This window comes from Erythrolamprus reginae, chromosome Z (assembly GCF_031021105.1).
Source record: "Erythrolamprus reginae isolate rEryReg1 chromosome Z, rEryReg1.hap1, whole genome shotgun sequence".
NCBI lineage: Eukaryota > Metazoa > Chordata > Lepidosauria > Squamata > Dipsadidae > Erythrolamprus > Erythrolamprus reginae.
Window position 1 is genome coordinate 105,700,164 of NC_091963.1, and position 18,225 is coordinate 105,718,388.

At 41.8% G+C, this 18,225-nt stretch overlaps 1 protein-coding gene across 4 annotated transcripts in view; it reads left to right on the plus strand.

The window, feature by feature from the left end:
• Nucleotides 1-16,190, plus strand: part of THRA (thyroid hormone receptor alpha) — a 200,884-nt gene extending 184,694 nt beyond the window's left edge. For 3 of the 4 annotated variants that reach the window (XM_070727345.1, XM_070727343.1, XM_070727342.1), the window contains 5 exons: nucleotides 3,146-3,293; nucleotides 3,653-3,858; nucleotides 8,161-8,307; nucleotides 13,344-13,602; nucleotides 15,431-16,190. In XM_070727345.1, coding sequence (XP_070583446.1) covers nucleotides 3,146-3,293; nucleotides 3,653-3,858; nucleotides 8,161-8,307; nucleotides 13,344-13,602; nucleotides 15,431-15,681 — 1,011 coding nt within the window. In that variant the 3' untranslated portion in view covers nucleotides 15,682-16,190. The remainder of the gene's footprint in view (nucleotides 1-3,145; nucleotides 3,294-3,652; nucleotides 3,859-8,160; nucleotides 8,308-13,343; nucleotides 13,603-15,430) is intronic. The other variant, XM_070727346.1, reaches the window with a different exon arrangement.
• The last annotated feature ends 2,035 nt before the right edge of the window (nucleotides 16,191-18,225 follow it).

Sequence of the window (18,225 nt, forward strand, 5' to 3'; positions counted from 1 at the left end):
CAACCTTTCTTGCCAAAGTTGTTAAGTGAATCACTGCAGGGTTAACACTGCACTGTTAAATTAGTAACATGATTGTTAAGCGAATCTGACTTCCCATATTGACTTTGCTTTTCAGAGGGTCAAAAAGGGGGATAATGTGGCCCATTTAGTGTCGCTGTGACCATCACAAATGTGAACCAGTTGTCAAGCATCCGAGTGTAAATCACATGACTGTGGGGATGCTACAAGAGTTGTCAGTATGAAAAATGGTCCTACGTCACTTTTTAAAGTGCCTTTGTAACTTCAAACCATCACTAAATGAACTGCTGTAAGTTGAGGACTGCCTATATAAGGGACATTCTACAGGGGAATCCCTCCACAAAACATTTCCTACAATTAACCAAATTGTAACAATTCACTACACTTTCACTGAGGGGTTGCTATATGTCATTTAGCAGTGGCCCCCTGCAATCCATCTCTCGAGACGGCTATCTCCTCCTCTTCTAAAAGGTCTAATTCTGCACTCAGTAACAATATGACTTGGAATTCCGCTCTTTAGATTCCCGGGCGTAGCATGTGGAATTTCTAGGTCAGGGGTGTCAAACGCAAGGCCCATGGGCCAGATCAGACCCATGGGGTGCTTAGATCTGGCCTGTCCTAGAAACAGTGAAGGATTGACCTGCAGTGCCTTCACCAGCAAAAATGAAGCTTGCGAGGGTCATGGGCTCCGTTTTCACTGGCAGAGACTTGCAGGAAGCTGTCCCAGCTGAAAACAGAGCTCTGTAGCTTCTCTGGCAGAGCGCTCAGGCCCCTACAGTCGTCCCCAACATGAGTGATGTCAAGCTGGCCACACCCACCCTGTCCAAACACAACCCTAATGAGACCCTCAATGAAATCGAGTTTGACACCCTTGTTCAAGATGGTTTTTTTTATTAATGTTATTTTTAAAATGCTTTGACTTTGACATGGTTTAGTTAGAAATCTATGAAAATGTGCTTGCTTGCATGCCTTTAAATTCAGAAGAGTGGGTTTTTTTTAATGTAAAGTGCACCGGATGTTATAATAAGAGGAATGAAATCTTAAAATCTTGGCCTCGTTCAATAATCTCCCCCTCCCCCCAGTCAACTCCCTATTGGATCTGGACTATGGGGGTTCAGTTCAAACACAGTTCAAAGACACAGCACAGCAGAAAAAGATTTTCCTTTTGTAATTGCTCAATTTGAAAAATAACTACCGGTACTTTGTATACATAGAGGCAAGATAATGTTAAGCGCACACACAAACATTTGGTTGCATGCCTGAAATGCAGACATTTTCTACAGTGGACTTTAAGAATGTCTTACAGTTTCTTGTAGTACTTCAGATTGCTGCAAAGTTGTGTTTACTTTTTTGAATGGGGATGGGGAAAAGATGAGTGGACATTTAAAGATTGGGTAAAAACACTGTCAGAAACCTGATTTCACTGCCACATTTAACAAAGAGTTCAGTACCAAATTTAACATAGAGTTAAATTTAACATTTGAGTAAAAACACTGTCATAAACCTGATTTCAGTGCCAAACTTAAGGTAGAGTTAACACAGAGTTAAATTTAACGTAGAGTTAAAGTTTGTAAATAAAGTTTCTAACAAGCATAAATATATCTTAGAATACACATAGAATATATTTCCCTCTTAGTTATTAGTCCATCCCCCCCTTTTATTTGCTTCAAGTAGCATCCCAGTGCAAGCTGCCTCCTCCTCCCTTTATTTATAAATTATAAGTTTCCCATGGTCTGACAATTATTATTGATAGCTGCTAGAGCCTTCTAGATAGGACTAATCTTCCCATTTTGCAGCAACTTCTGTGAGGAATGAATTAAGTTAATAAGTTAGTAAATTTATATATTTCCTACATACATGACTCTGACCAGCTCATAATTAAAACAGTTAAAATCTATTTTCTTCCACAGAAAGGCGAAAAAGATAGTGCCCTTATATATCCAGCTGTATGATGCTGTTTCACAAATAGATTGTAGCTGACATATGGCTAAAAAACATTACCTTTGCTTTCTTTTTATTTACTTTAAAAAGAACAATCAAAAGGTAAAAGAAACACAGGCTTAAATAGAAAACAAACAAACTGTAGGCAGACGCAGTGCCTTGGGCAGAAAATTCAAGTGGCATCATAAATCACTCAATTGTGGCAAAATGCCAGTCAGGTCTGGGTTGAAGTGTGGAATTAGTCCTGGGTTGAAAAAGTTTAAAAGCTAATAGTAGGCTTAAGAAAAATTTAAGGGTTGGTAATGGGGAGGAAAAAGTACTAGCTCGGAGATGTGATCTTTTGGAAAGTTTATCTAAGGAAGCTCAGTGAAATAAAATGAAAACTCTAGAGAAGGGGTGTGAAACTCAAACCCCGGGGGCTGGATCTGGCCTGTGGGGCTGCCCTGGAAACAGCAAAGGGGTGCTTCTGCCGGAGAAAATGGGCTCCTAAGCTCAGTTTTTGACAGCCACGGCCTCCTGCAATCCTTTGCCAGTGAAACTGTAGCCCTCCAAGCTCCATTTTAACTGTCAGGGAGTTGCAGGAGGCCGTGTCAGCCGAAAACGGAGCTCAGGAGCCTGTTTCCAGTGGCAGAGAATCCGGACCCCCACAGGCAGCCCTGACAGGAGTGATGTCGAGCTGGCCACATCCATCTTAGCCCTGCAAAGTCAAACACAACCCTGATGCAGCCCTCAACAAAATTGAGTTTGACAACCCTCCTCTATAGGATTCAGTAAGAAGAAAATAGTTTACTGGTAAACTGTTGTATATTCAATCCTAAGAAACCATAGTACCAGAATATGTCAAGGTGACTATATTTTGGTTTAGAATCATAGAAACACATAACATTTGAAACCCACAAATTCACATTGATAGCAAACTACTGTTCCAAATACTGAAATGATACCTTTTTACCACAGTCATCTCTATGATTACAGGTCTGTCGCTGATAGTTATAGTGTCAGAAATATATAAAAGGCCTGTTTAGTTAGAGAGGTCAATAGTGCTACAACAGGGCTGTGTCCCCTTGGATAGAACATAGAAGCTCAAAGGTTGAGGAGAATGGAATATGGATGGCGAGAGAATCAAAGAATACACACTCTGCTTTCTCAGAATTGCCTCGGTCTCACTGTGGTCTCCCTTCCGCAGGGCTTTTTCCGGCGGACCATCCAGAAAAACCTGCACCCAACATACTCCTGCAAATACGATGGTTCCTGTGTCATTGACAAGATCACCCGCAACCAGTGTCAACTTTGTCGATTCAAGAAGTGCATTGCTGTTGGCATGGCCATGGACTGTAAGGGCATTGCGCCCACTGTGGAGAACTGGGGTGGCGTGGGGAGTTGGGGAGAAGGGGGTGGGAGTGGTTACAGGGAGAAGAAATGTGCCCAAGAATGGACACACGTTGAAGGATCAAAAGAGGGAAATAATTGTTTGGTGTGTAAAATTACGTAGGGGTCATCTTTGAATCCCTACATTTTGAGTCCTTGAATAGCGTGAGAGCTGTCCTAGTATTCCCTAAGGTTTTAATTAAGCCATCTATTCGTAATTCCCTTTGGCACCTGGAAATTGGCCAAATTGGTTGCAGAATTCTGATTGGCTTTATGTGAAGTCCCCCCTCCTCTCATACCTCTTCATTCTTCACCACCCTCCTAGTGGTGCTGGATGACTCCAAGAGAGTAGCCAAACGGAAGCTGATTGAAGAGAACCGGGAGAGACGGCGCAAAGAGGAAATGGTGAAGTCCCTTCAGCACCGGCCGGAGCCAACCCCAGAGGAATGGGAGCTGATACGCATCGCTACAGATGCACATTGCAGTACCAACGCCCAAGGCAGCCATTGGAAACAGAAGCGGAAATTCCTGGTAAATTGTACTGGCAAATAGGGTACACAGCTCTGTTTGTCGGAATTAACACATAATATACACAATTTTACCTATTTCTTTTCCTCCTTTAGTTTGGATTACATACTTCCTTAACAGTAATTCATTTAGTGATTGTTTGGAATTACAGCTGCACTGGAAAAAGTGATTTATGGACTCTTTCATGGTCCCTGCAGTCAGATAATCACAATTTGGGCATTTAGAACAATTGCAGCATTCTGCACGTCCACGTGATTGCTATTTGCAGCCCTCCTAGCCAGCTTTTGACCGGCAAAGGTCAAATGGGAAAGCCAACAAGAGGTCACAAGCTGCAATTGCATGATGCCTCATTAAACAATCACAGGTGATTCACCTAACAACCACAACGGGGATTGGTAGAACTGCACTGCAGTGCAGCCACATGATGTTTCACTTAACAACCACTTTATTTAGCCACAGTTTTCAGTCCCAATTAGAGTCATTTAAACAAAGACTGCCTGAAATATTGTATGCCCCTATTTTTCTTTTGAAAGTTTATGTCTTCCTGTACATCTCGTTACCCCAGAATCTGATAGATTAAAAGTAAGTCCAGCAGAATAAGTGAATTTTATGCATATTTTATGGGGCATCAAGTGGTTACCAAAAATTAGACATGCAATTTGACACATGCCTCTGTTTTTTACTGCTGTTGGACTTACATGTTTGTCATTCTTGGAAACTTGAAGATGTGTGGATTTCAACCCCAGAATTATTATTATTATTATTATTATTATTATTATTATTATTATTATTTATTAGATTTGTATGCTGTCCTTCTCCGAAAACTCGGGGCAGCTCACAGAATAAATATAGAAACAAAGTGTACAAGACAAATCTAATACATTAAAAAGAACTACAGCTAAAAACTCAATGTATTAATCAATCAAATAGTCCAATCACGCCATGCATCACATTTATTGGTCAAGGGGGCAAGATCTAATTGCCCCAGGCCTGGCGACATAGGTCAGTCTTAAGACTCTTGCATAATGCTAGTTGGGAGCTGAACTCTACGCATCTTCAAGTTGCCATTGTTGAGGAACACTGTACGAATCATTGCAGAGTCAACTGAGCATTGGCAATTGTTTTTTATTTGTGTTTTCTTTCTTAACCATTGGAAAAAGAAGAAAATGCACAGTTAGAGTTTGTGTATTTAGAATTAGGCATCTGGACAAAGTATATTTACGTTCCACTTGACTAATTAAGATACTTGGTAAATATACATTTCAGCTATATGCTAGCTCAGGGATGTCAAACTCAAGACCCAGAGGCTGAATCTGTCACACAGGGTACTTAGATCTGGCCCGCAGGGTCACCCTGACAATAGCTCGCAGTGCTTCTGCAATTGAAAATGGAGCTCAGCTTTTGCTGGTAGAGGATTGCAGGAGACTGTGGCAACTGAGTTCAGGAGCCAGTTTTCGCTGGCAGATTGCTTGGACCACCAGTGGTGCCCCCAACATGAGTGACATCCAGCTGGCCACACCTAGTCACCCTGGCCATGCCTACCCCGGCAGTTTAACACTATCCTGATGCGGTCTTCAATAAAATTGAGTTTGGCACCTCTGTGCTAGCTCTTCTGCAGCTCTCCATTTAGGAGTAAAAGTAAGGAGGCTACTATGAATTAGGCAAAAGTAGATCTTTGTACCATTAAAAAGTATGTTTTGCATCCCAAAAAAGCTTGCGTTTTGTGCTAAAAATCACAGAATTGTACATTTTCAAAAGCAAAAGTGGCAAATAATGTTAAATGCATAAAATATTGGGGGGGGGGGGTGTTCCCCAAGGGCTAGGCATATGCTTTTATCACCTGTACTGAAATAAAATAAGTTTATATATTAGCCAGACAATTTATATACGAACATGAATGAAAAAGAGATTTTAAAATTATACTCGATATTTCTAGCCTGAAATTTATTCAAATTAAAATTAATAATAAAGGAAATGAAAAAAAAAGTTTAAGAAAGATGCCATACAGCTTAAATGCCCCAGTTTTTAAAAGATGCTCACATTTTATTAAAGGATACAGGCATTTTCTGATTTTAGCACAGATTCTATGTTAAAATCAGATCTGGGCAATTGTGAGAAAATTGTATTCCATCTTGAATGTTAACAATTATACTAAGTTCAGAGTCAGCGTGAACCTGATGATAAAGCTGAAAATTCAGCCATGTTTTATTAAGATTATTTCAGTGCATAGTATTTATCATCCTTGGCAAACTTTTAAGTGTATGATCTTCAACTCTCAGAATTCCCCAGCCACCTACTGGCTGGATAATTCTGGAAGTTGAAATCTCTACATCTTAAAATTTGAGGTGAGGTTAGACTATACTGATTTAGCAGATTCAGTGCTGCAGATATACCTTTGAAGGGTTGATTTGCTTGAGCAAATGGACACAGCTGTGACCTCTCAGCTCTGATCAAGGACAGATGGAATGGAAACCCCTCCGTGCCACCCCCTCTCTCTCCTCCCCTATTTCTAAGCAGAGCAGGAATTGCTGGCTCGGGGTGCCCTCTGCTGGCCAAAATCAGTTAATATCAGGGCAGGTCAGGACATGGAGGTCATAGAAAGTGAGGCTTGGGGGTGGGGAGAGGCAATAGGCCAGCAGACTGAGGGGGTCATGGGTTAAGATTGCTCTGTCTGTTCCTGCAGCCTTTATAGTAGGCAGCAGTTCCTTACTGAACAGAGGAAGCGCTCCCAAAATTTAGTCCAAAAATCGACTAAAAAGCATTACTGTTCAGTTCATACAACTAAACTAAAAAGGCCCTATTCTTAAAGTGCTTTGTGTATATAAGAAATAAATTTAAACCTAGGAAGTGGGGACTGCTGGGCTTTATCAGAACATGATTTGAGCATGGTCTTCCCAAGTATACCAATTGACTGGGAAATGAAGTGTGGAAAACATGCTACGCTTTCATTGGAAAGCAGATGGAAGTTCTCCAAGGCTGATTATTATTATTATTATTTATTAGATTTGTATGCCGCCCCTCTCCGTAGACTCAGGGCGGCTCACAACAATAGCAAAGACAATGTAAGAACAAATCTAATAATTTAAAAAACACTAAAAAACCCATTATTAAAAGCAAGCATACACACAAACATACCATGTATAAACTGTATAGGCCCGGGGGAGATGTCTCAGTTCCCCCATGCCTGACGGCAAAGATGGGTCTTAAGAAGCTTACAAAAGGCAAGGAGGGTGGGGGCAGTTCTGATCTCCGGGGGGAGCTGGTTCCAGAGGGTCGGGGCCGCCACAGAGAAGGCTCTTCTCCTGGGTCCCGCCAAACGACATTGTTTAGTCGACGGGACCCGGAGAAGGCCAACTCTGTGGGACCTAACCGGTCGCTGGGATTCGTTCGGCAGAAGGCGGTCCCGGAGATATTCTGATGTTGCTTTTTCAAAAGTACTCAGATCTAGAACAGCCAAAGGCAGATGGGTGTCATTCTCAAACTAGTGCATTGAAGGAGAACTATGGATTCTGATCTTCCCAGCATCAAGGCGCCGAAACTTGAATTTTCAGCAATGTAACGCTTACATTTGCACAGTGTGTTAACAGAGTAATACCTGTTAAAACTGGCCTTTTAAATTGCATCTAATAATTTAAAAGATTTTAAAATAAAATCCATTCAAATAATAATTATTTATTTATTTATTTATTCGATTTTTATGCTGCCCTTCTCCTTAGACTCAGGGCGGCTTACAACATCTTAGCAATAGCACTTTTTAACAGAGCTAGGCTATTGCCCCCACAATCCAGGTCCTCATTTTACCCACCTCGGAAGGATGGAAGGCTGAGTCAACCTTGAGCCGGTGATGAGGTTTGAACTGCTGACCTTCAGATCTACAGTCAGCTTCAGTGGCCTGCAGTACAGCACTCTACCTGCTGCGCCACCCCGGCTCATTATAATTATAATGTTTATCAAAATATTTTTAAAGGGTGATGTTATTTTGATTCTATCATGTTTCCCTGAAAATAAGCATTTGGCCTTATTGCCGTGTACTCAAAAGCCCAAGCTCGAAAGTTTAACAAAATAAAAATAAAATAAATAAATAAAATATTATCAGGGGATGTCTTATTTTGGGGAAACAGGGTAATTATAGAAAGGATATGTAACCTAAAGAGATTACCTTGTAAAGAAGTTGAGAAAAGGAAAAGTAATTGACAGATAAGAGTTACAGTATATTTCCAATGTTAGGGCTGGATGATAAATTTCCTGTTTCCCGAGTTTAGTTCTCTGCAGAGATTTAATACTGCTTCTTTCTCCCACTCATAGCCTGAAGATATTGGTCAGTCACCAATGGCCTCCATGCCTGATGGAGACAAAGTAGACCTGGAGGCATTCAGTGAGTTTACGAAGATCATTACCCCTGCCATCACCCGTGTGGTGGATTTTGCCAAAAAACTGCCCATGTTTTCAGAGGTAAGCAAAGGATAGTGAGCAAAGAGAGAAGGGAGGAATTTGATTATTTGGTTGTGAAGTTTTGAACTTCCAGAGAATTTCTCCTTACATTCTTGTTTTATCATAATTAAAAACCATTTTTGGTTGATTGTTAGGTAGACACAGGAATACAATATATATGCAGTCCTTGATTTATGATTGGTCACTTAATGACATTTCAAGTTACAATGGAGACCCCCTTCCCCAAAGGTACTTACAAGCTAGTTATGAAGTTACAGCAGCTACCACCACCCCCATCACTGCAATCACATGACCATATTTTGGATGTTTAGTAACCAGTTCCCATTTATAGGCTTTTGCAATGTCCTGTGATTATGTGACCATAATTTATGTTTTTGTAGAAAACCAGTCTACCATTTTTTTTCCAACAACAATGCCCCAAAGTGAACCATGACTACCACTGCAAACAAAAGGTTGTAAAATCATGCCTGGTCACTTAGTGACTCAGTTTAGGACCATCATGACTTAAAACCAAAATGAGCAGGCTTTATTATGATTATAATTGAGGAATATTTCTGTGCTCACATCATCAGTGTCTTCACATGCCATCTCTTCTCCTCCCATCAAGACCTGGTCTGAAAGATTTTAATCTTATGAGGTTTGTCCCACCAGCCCTACTTTGGTCATATACCTTTCTTCAGCTCTTTACCCATACAGGAGATGATAGGGAATTATGAAGATAAGTATCAAATATTATTAGTTCATCCTATGTTTGCAAGGTTAAAACGCGATTTAAATTAAAGGAAAATGAAATTCCATAAATATTTCCATCTCGGTATCAAACGATGATCATTTTCCATGATCTTTTATGGATCACTGCAAAAAGAATAGCTCTTGTTGCTTAGAATTCATTGCACCCTGAATAGACTTTACTTAGTTTTGTTAAACTGAACATTATTGCGTTAAAATTAACCAGCCAAGGAGATTCTTCTGCTATAGCAAATTTGCTTTCAGTAATACAATAATATGGCCTAGTTAACTGGGCATATTATGATGTTGTCATATTCAGTTTCTGATTCCTGCTTGACTGGAATCATTTTGTACAGGAGAAATCCTTAAGTAAAAGAGAGAGAAAACAATACACCAAAGCAGCAGATTTGGCAAATAGTATTGAAAGTTTGGAAGTAGAGAGGCGTTTGAAGAAACATTTGGGAGAAGAAGCCCCCTGTTCATTCCCAAGATGGATAAATGATTATGTTGGAATTAATTATTATTCTAATTCCTTTGTACCATCTATTCCAGTATTACAGAATATACCATCAGTTTACATCAAAAGAACAATAAATATAATATTTAAATAAACACGCAGTCACCCAGGCCCAGTGGCAGCCATTATAATTGAATTTTTTTCTGGAATGATACCCTTTTTCTTAGAACGGAATAGAATTCTTTATTGGGCAAGTGTGATTGGACACACAAGGAATTTGTCTTTGGTGCAAATGCTCTCAGTGTACATAAAAGAAAAGATACATTTGTCAAGAGTCATGAGTTGGAACACTTAATGATTGTCATAGGGGTCAAATAAGTAATCAGGAAACAATTAATATACATAAAAAACTTCAGGATACAAGCAACAGGTTACAGTCATACAGTCATAAGTGGAAGGAGATGGGTAATAAGAATGATGAGAAAAAAAACTAGTAGTAATAGTAGTCCAGACTTAATAAATAGTTTGACAGTGTTGAGGGAATTCTTTTACCACATCTAAATGCCATCAAGAAGATGTAGTAGACTATAAACTGGAGGGAGAGAAGGAGGTTTTGAAGTCATGGTGCTGCAGTGGGGAATCACTGCCTTCAATCTTCTCCCAGCCTTCAGCCTGGAGGAGATGATTCCGAAAATATCAGGAAGCCAAAACATAAATGGGTTTACAATTTAAAACCGGCACTTTGAACAGTATCCGGAAACTCACTGTGGCAGCCAAGGCCTTGCCACAAAATCACTGGTGTAGCCTATGCTTGCCAGCCACAGTGTTTTGCACCTATGGCAGTTCTGAGTAGCCTTCAAAGGCAGCCTCAGCTGAGGTCTAAAGATAGTTCTCCATTAACTATGGTAATTGGGACCAGAATTTCCATCGCCAAGCAATGTAATTCTAAAGCATGACATCACATGAATGCATTCCTTAATGAAGGCAGTTTCTGTACTCCTGGTTGCTGTTGTTAACTAAATTCCACCAGTCATTAGTTGAGGACCCAGCCGGATCCAATCCATCCCTTCCCAGTTCTATGCCGCGGTTAAGTAAGAGAGCCAACCTTCTCTTTAACTTTCCACATTTGCCTATCTCCCTTCATCTCTGCCCTCTTTGCTACTTATCTACCCACTGCTAACAGCTGCTGTTGTTCAGGTCACTACACCATGCAGACTGTTTATCCAACCAAATCTCATTTTTTCACCCTAGTGCAACCAAATTTTCTTCTCCAATGTGCCCACCCCATATTCTTTCTCACTGGTGCAACTTGGGCCTTTTTTAATGTGACAAGCAGAAAATGAATGGAAGCCAAATGGAGAGTATGCAGAAAAGGCCCTGGATGCACCAATGTGAAAGAATTGCAGCCACTATGATAGAGGCATACAGTATGGCAGAGGCATGGGAGCAGGGAACAGGGTATGCAGGTTGCCAAAAGATTAAACGCAAATAAGATTGAGTCGGCCCGAATTTTGTTCACATCATGTGGGAGTTCTGAAGTACTTAGAACTTCAAGGGTCAGTTGAAAGTCCCTTCATTCAAGATCATCAAACATTTGTTCAGCTACTGAGCAAATGGATGATTAATGAGTATTGCAGTAGTTTAGCCTGGAGATGATAAAGGTGTGAGTTGTACAAATGGAGAACATCGGGTAAATCTATACTGAGTCCTTCCCTTAAGTAATGAAAATAGTTGGGCCTCCTTCATCATATTTTCAGAAAATACTTTTCTGTTTTCTTCTAGTTCTACTTCAGTTAGGGAAAATTGAGTGGGTCAGTTTTTATAGCATGCTAAGAGAAAGGCAGGATTCCAGAACATTCTGTACTTATCAATATCCTTTTACTCTATTCTAATGTGCTGTGAAAACTCAGTTATTATATTATACAGCATTAATGTTAACAGTGTAAAGCAGTGATGATGAACTTTTTTTCCCCTTGGGTACCAAAAGAGCGTGCGTACATTCACGTACGGACCTGTTTCCCAATTTTTGCTGGGCCCAGTAGGTTTGTGTTTCGCCCTTCCCAGGCTGCAAAGGTTTGCTTAGAGCAGGGGGAAGGTAAAAACGCCCTCCCGGAGGCATTCTGGAAGCCCAAAACACCCCCCTAGGGCCTCTGTGTGAGCTAAAAATCAGCTGACCTGCACACGCATGCACATTGGAGCTGAACTAGGGCAATGGCTCATGTGCCAGCAGACATGGATCTGCGTGCCACCTGTGGCACCCTTGCCATAGGTTCGCCATCACTGGTGTAAAGTATCCTCTTCGATATTCCACACATGATGGCTTTAGATTGGGTGGATCTATGATCAGGGGTGAAATGCTCCCAGTTTACTCGTTCCTGTCGGTTGTCGGAGAATTGGTCGCGAAGGCAGCGCAAGACTCTGACACCCGCCTGGACGTTGCCATTTGGGATCTATTAGCTTCTGCGCATGTGCAAAGCATTCTGTACAGAGGGTAAAATCACCCAAATGGCAGCAGGTGGGCAGAGCCTCACGCTGCCTTTGCGACAGTCTCTCCGATGACTGACAGGCGCGAGCGAACCAGGAGCATTTCACCCTTGCTTATGTTGTCTTCAAAATGTCCAGGCTGGATAAATAGGCCAAAATTGGAAATCGGGGATTTGGTCACACATCTAGAAAAGAAGGAACATTGTCTCAGGCTGAAAATTGTAGGAGAATTATCATGCAAATAACTTCTTGTTCGTAGATGGCCATCCTGGGAGCATGTCTAACTAGCTGAGGGCAGCAATTTTAAATTAGCTTCCTGGTGAACAGAGCCAGCTGCTAAGAGAAGAACATTTCCTGCAAATAAGTGACTTTCAAAAGAAGCATCACATTTCCTACCACAACTAACTTTTGGCTCTTGATTTCCTGCTACTTTGACCTAGGGAAATGTGTACTCTTTTTTAAAATTATTTCTGGGGCCCACTATTTGTTTGTTTGTTTGGTTGGTTGGTTGGTTGGTTGGTTGGTTGGTTGGTTGGTTGGTTGGTTGGTTGGTTGGTTGGTTGGTTGGTTGGTTGGTTGGTTGGTTAGTTAGTTAGTTAGTTAGTTAGTTAGTTAGTTAGTTAGTTAGTTAGTTAGTTAGTTAGTTAGTTAGTGGTCAGGAGGAAGATCTGAAAGTCCCAAGGCTGGCGGCAAAGATGAGTTTTTAAGCCCTTTCGGGAGGTAAGGAGGGTGGGGGCAGTGCGAATCTCTGGGGGGAGTTGATTCCAGAGGGCCGGGGCTCCCACAGAGAAGGCTCTTCCCCTAGGTTCTGCCAGGAGGCCAACTCTGTGGGACCTCACCGGTCGCTGGGATTCGTGTGGCAGAAGTTGATCTCTGAGATAATCTGGTCCTGTGCCATGTATTATTGTTGTTGTTGTTGTTGTTATTATTATTATTATTATTATTATTATTATTATTATTATTTAGATTTGTATGCGGCCCCTCTCCGTAGACTCGGGGCGGCTCACAACAATGATAAAAACAATACATGGTAACAAATCTAATAATTAAAATCTAAAATAACAGTTTTACATTACAAAGTCTAAAAAAAAACTCCCAGTAGATAAAATACATACACACAGTCATATCATGCACAAAGTTACATAGGCAAGATAGGGCTTTATAGGTCATAACCAACACTTTGAATTGTGCCCAGCCACATTGATAGCACAGCCGCTCCTTGTCTCTGTTTATTAAGGGTTTGCACTGATTTTCTCCCCTGGAAAGCAAAAAAACAACCTTCCTTCGCTGGGAGGTGGGGTAAGATCTCATTTTGCTCCTACAAAACCATGTATGCCAAGATGACTGTGCTTTTCTCTGTCTCTAGCTGCCTTGTGAGGACCAGATCATCCTTTTAAAGGGCTGCTGCATGGAGATTATGTCACTGCGGGCAGCTGTGCGTTATGACCCTGAAAGCGAAACCCTGACGCTCAGTGGCGAAATGGCCGTCAAGCGGGAGCAGCTGAAGAACGGTGGCTTGGGCGTAGTATCAGATGCCATCTTTGATCTGGGAAAATCCCTCTCTGCCTTCAGCCTGGATGACACTGAAGTGGCACTACTCCAGGCTGTGCTGCTCATGTCCTCAGGTATGCGTGCAGGAAGGATTATGTTCTCAGCGTGCCCCTTATGTGATTGGCATTATTCAAACCTAATTGAGTCAGACTAAGGCCGCATATAGCTCAGTATTATCCCTGTTAATTATCAGTGGCTTCGTAAGAATTCAGATTAAAGTTGCACTTTGCAAGGAGGTAGAACCTGAACTTTTGTCTGCCTGTGGTCTAGCATCTTAGCTGCAACCTTTTCTTGAGGTCAAGGATGGGCCACGTGCAACTTTCCATTTGTCAAAATGCCTGGGTGAGACCATGACCATTAATATGTTTGTACTTTTAGGTATATTTTTTTCCACAGTTTTTTAAATCTCCAGCTACAGCAAAATATGTGTCCCGTTTGTGGAATTATGGGATATGCTGTACCTGGCTAGTGAATGGTTATAGGATTAGAAGGACATTAAATAATGAAGAAGAGGATTAATTTAATGGCTTCAGTCAGTCAGTCAGTTGTAGGATTAAATTAAAGTGGCCTTTGAATTCAAGTTGAATGTTATTAACTGGACTGCATCAATATGTTCGGGTGAGAAAGTTGCACTGAGAAACCAGAACAAAAGGAAGCTACGTCAGTTTAATTTGAGGGACATCTTGAAGATAGAATTGAGTGATTCGGAGTGAAAAGTCATTCTCGGTTATGACTGTCAATAAGCAACACTATGAAGTGATGCTTAGTGACAGAGGTGCACTCCCAATAATAGTCATTAAGTGAGGGCTACCTGTATTCTCTTGAAGATCATTATAAGATAGTGGTAAGCAATGAGCAACAAGCCACTTTTAATCTCTTCATGAGTCTCTTCATATACATAGAAAAACTATATCTAAAACATTAGAGCAAGAAAAAGGAACATATCAGGCCAGTTTCCACAGACTTTGACAAAAGTCTTATCCTGTCTCACCAAACTTTTGACTCTTCCTGCAATCACATTTGTGGATACAGTGTTCCCTCGATTTTCGCGGGGGATGTGTTCCGAGACCGCCCGCAAAAGTCGAATTTCCGCGAAGTAGAGATGCGGAAGTAAATACACCATTTTTGGCTATGGACAGTATCATAAGCCTTCCCTTAACACTTTAAACCCCTAAATTGCAATTTCCCACTCCCTTAGCAACCATTTAGATTATTACTCACCATGTTTCTTTATTAAAGTTTATTTAAAAAAATATTTATTAAAGGCGGACGAAAGTTTGGTGATGACATATGACGTCATCGGGCGGGAAAAACCGTGATATGGGGGGGAAACCGCAAAGTATTTTTTAATTAATATTTTTGAAAAACCGTGGTATAGACTTTTCGCGAAGTTCGAACCCGCGAAAATCGAGGGAACACTGTACTTTTTTTTAGGTCAGGATAGCGCGATCCAGTGCGGGCGCTCTGGTAGCTGCCTGCCAATGACGCAATTTTGGCACAGCGGCTTTGCTGCCGTCTGTGCTGATCCGTGCAAGCCGCCATTTTGTTTCTAATTTTTGGCTATTTTTTGGCTCTCTGAGCATGTGCAGAAGTAAAATCGCGCCTATGAGCATGTACATGCATGCAAAACGTCACGATGCACGCTGGTAGGAAAAGGTAAAAGGAGCCCAGCCCTGGGGTGTAGGGGAGCAGGAAAACTAAGGAACTGAACTTCAGTTGCTGTGCTTTGCCCATATGGAGGACACCGAGTTAATTCTAATCTCAGCAATGAGGGTTTGGTAGATTGAGTGAGTCAGAAAGGTAATTTGGGATTGAGGCCACTTGGTGGATTGCAGAGGGACAAATTTACAGATGCAGCTTCAGCCTGCCTGACACGTGTCCTCTTTTCCATTTATTTTGCAGATCGCAGTGGGCTGATTTGCGTTGATAAGATTGAAAAATGCCAAGAGACGTATCTGCTGGCATTTGAACACTACATCAATTATCGCAAACACAACATTCCCCACTTCTGGCCCAAGCTCCTCATGAAGGTGACTGACCTGCGCATGATTGGGGCTTGCCACGCCAGCCGCTTCCTGCACATGAAGGTGGAATGCCCCACGGAGCTCTTCCCGCCACTCTTCCTCGAGGTCTTTGAGGATCAGGAAGTTTAGGGCGTGAGGAGGGGTGGAGGGAGGGGGCAAACAGGGTGGCGCGGGCGAATTGGGGACATGGGGCAATTTGGGGCTGGGGCGATGTGTGGACTTGGGTCACAAGGCCCTCACCTCATCACCTTGGACACAACAGATTTTCATTGTTTTGTTCTGTTTTGTTGTTTTCGATTTTTTTTTCTTTTCATTTTTTTTTTCGTTTTGTTTTTTTTTCTAAATATTGCACGTCAGCATCAATGAATCCCCTGGATAGGGGAAGCTCGGGCATCCTTGGTAGGGGAGGGGGGGTGGGCCATGAAAAAAAGTCAAAGCTATACAAAATCTGGGGTTATGAGGTAGACATGTGCAGTAGCCAACACATTCTTTGTCTAGGCAGATATTTTTTTAAAAAAATAATAAGTGGACAATGCAGTTCCCATCTGCCCCCTTGTTGTGTCCCCTGTTGTCCAAAGTCATCTTTCCAGGGTGAAATGTCTGTCTTAAACTTTAACATAAGAAAGAGAAAAAACAAATCCATATTATTCTCTCCCCCCCTCCCTCCAAAATGCTTTGCCTTTCTCCCCTTCTTTAAAGAAAAGTTTTCTGCCCCGTCCCACCCACCCACAACACTGGACGCAATCGGCACCTCTTGAGCCCTGATCAAACTTCTCTCGTTTAAACGGACTTGATTACCAATATATATAAAATATATATACATATAAATATATATATATATTCTTTTGCACATAACAGTCCCAGGAAACGTCAGAGTGTGTTTGGTTGTTGTTGTTTTTTTTCTTTAAGAACTTTTAGCATTTAGTTATCCTCCCTGGGAGGCTAAAATTGAAAATGCACTTTTTTTTGTAAAAGAAAGAAATGGAACAGAGAGAGAGAGGAAAAGAGAAATCTTATTAAATAAATAGGGGCAGGTGGGAGGAGGAAGGTCACAGCTCTTTCGGCAAAAAAAGAAGAAGAATGAATCCAAATTGAGGCTGAAGGTCCACATGTGAAGGACAAATGCACTTTGAGTGAGATAAAAATCCTTCCTCTCAGCTCCTCCCTTAATGGGGAAACAGGTGACTGAATTATTAAAAAAAGGAAAGACCTATTTTATATTGCTTTGAATGGCACTGCAGGGCTTACCTCTTTAAGAGGTGCCTGCTTTGTGTTCCAGTGTTGAGAGGTATATTCATCAGCCTTCGCCCTTGCTCCCCGATGTCCTCTTCCCTCCCCAAAGCTTCAGCCAATCTACCTCCATGTTCAGCAAGGTGGGTGGATTTAACAGATCCCCACCCACCCCTGCTGCCCTCTCCCAGCTGAAAGGCTGCATGCAATGTTCCCACGGGGCTTTGAAAAGGCCCTTGCTAATTCTTTGCACACGCTTTCCCACGCCACGTGGCGGTACACTTCTTTCTGCACTAGTATTCTCGCTGCCGTACTGCACCCTCCCTTCAATGCCCTTCTCTCTCTGGGGAGGAAACGAGGAGAAACCCTGATCCTTCAGTGCTCCAAGAGAATCAAAGTTAGGTTTCAATCCTTTCTTATTTTGGCGGGGTGGGAGGGATGGCACTTAGCAATATAGAAAACATATAGAAGACAGCAAAACTCATGGGGACATGGCACACCCTTTCCACCCCAGGATTGTACAGCCCTTCTGTATTAAGAGGTCGTGGGCTCTGCATAATAACGTCTCTTTCTCCTACAGCATTCCATGTCCCCCGCACTTCTAAATTACTGGCCCTTTTGAAATCCCAGTTGTATCTGCACACACGGGAAGAAAAGGCAAAGGTTTCTCTTATGAAGGCCTGTTGGGAAGGTTATCCTGGCCTGATTAAGTCTAATTTTCCCTTTAGGAGGGGTGCTAGATCAATGAAATAATATTCAAATGCACTTCCGTGCACAAAAAAGAGGGTCATTCTGCCTAACTTGAACTGTCATGGGCAGAGCAATGCCTCGAGCCTCAGGTTGCATGGACTGTGATATCCAATAGGGAACTTGGAGGCAGGCTACCCACATTGGTAAAATTGGCCGAGCTGGCAAGAGAAAAACACTTCAAGTTGTTCAAATGAGATATTGTTTCCATTTGATTTCAGCTTCCTCCCACCCCCTTCCTCCTCATTATTTAGTGTTATGCTTATGTGGTTGTTGGAAAAAAGAACCTCTGAAGTTCTGGCAGTGAGCTTTATTGGGAACATTGTTTGGATGATCTACCATGCCTAACAACCCCAGCCCTGCCTTTAATCCTGTATTTTTGCCTCTTGGCTGATGCTCGGGGAAGGTACCTAGGGCCATATTTGACATGGAACGTCCAGTTATGAATTCCCACTCTAAAAGATTCGCCCTTGGAGGAGGTGTTTCTAAACAACAACAAAAACAAGACAACCACCACCAGCTTCCCGCTTTCTTTCTGTTTTTTCCACCTCTAATGCAAGCCAGACTGTGATCACCTTAATGCAAGTATTTTGGCACTTAACACTGTTAATAGATCAGACTTCTCTATCTCTCCTAAACTGCTTTATCTGTGATAGATCCGTTTCTCATCAACTTAATAGCCAGACTTTATTTCTT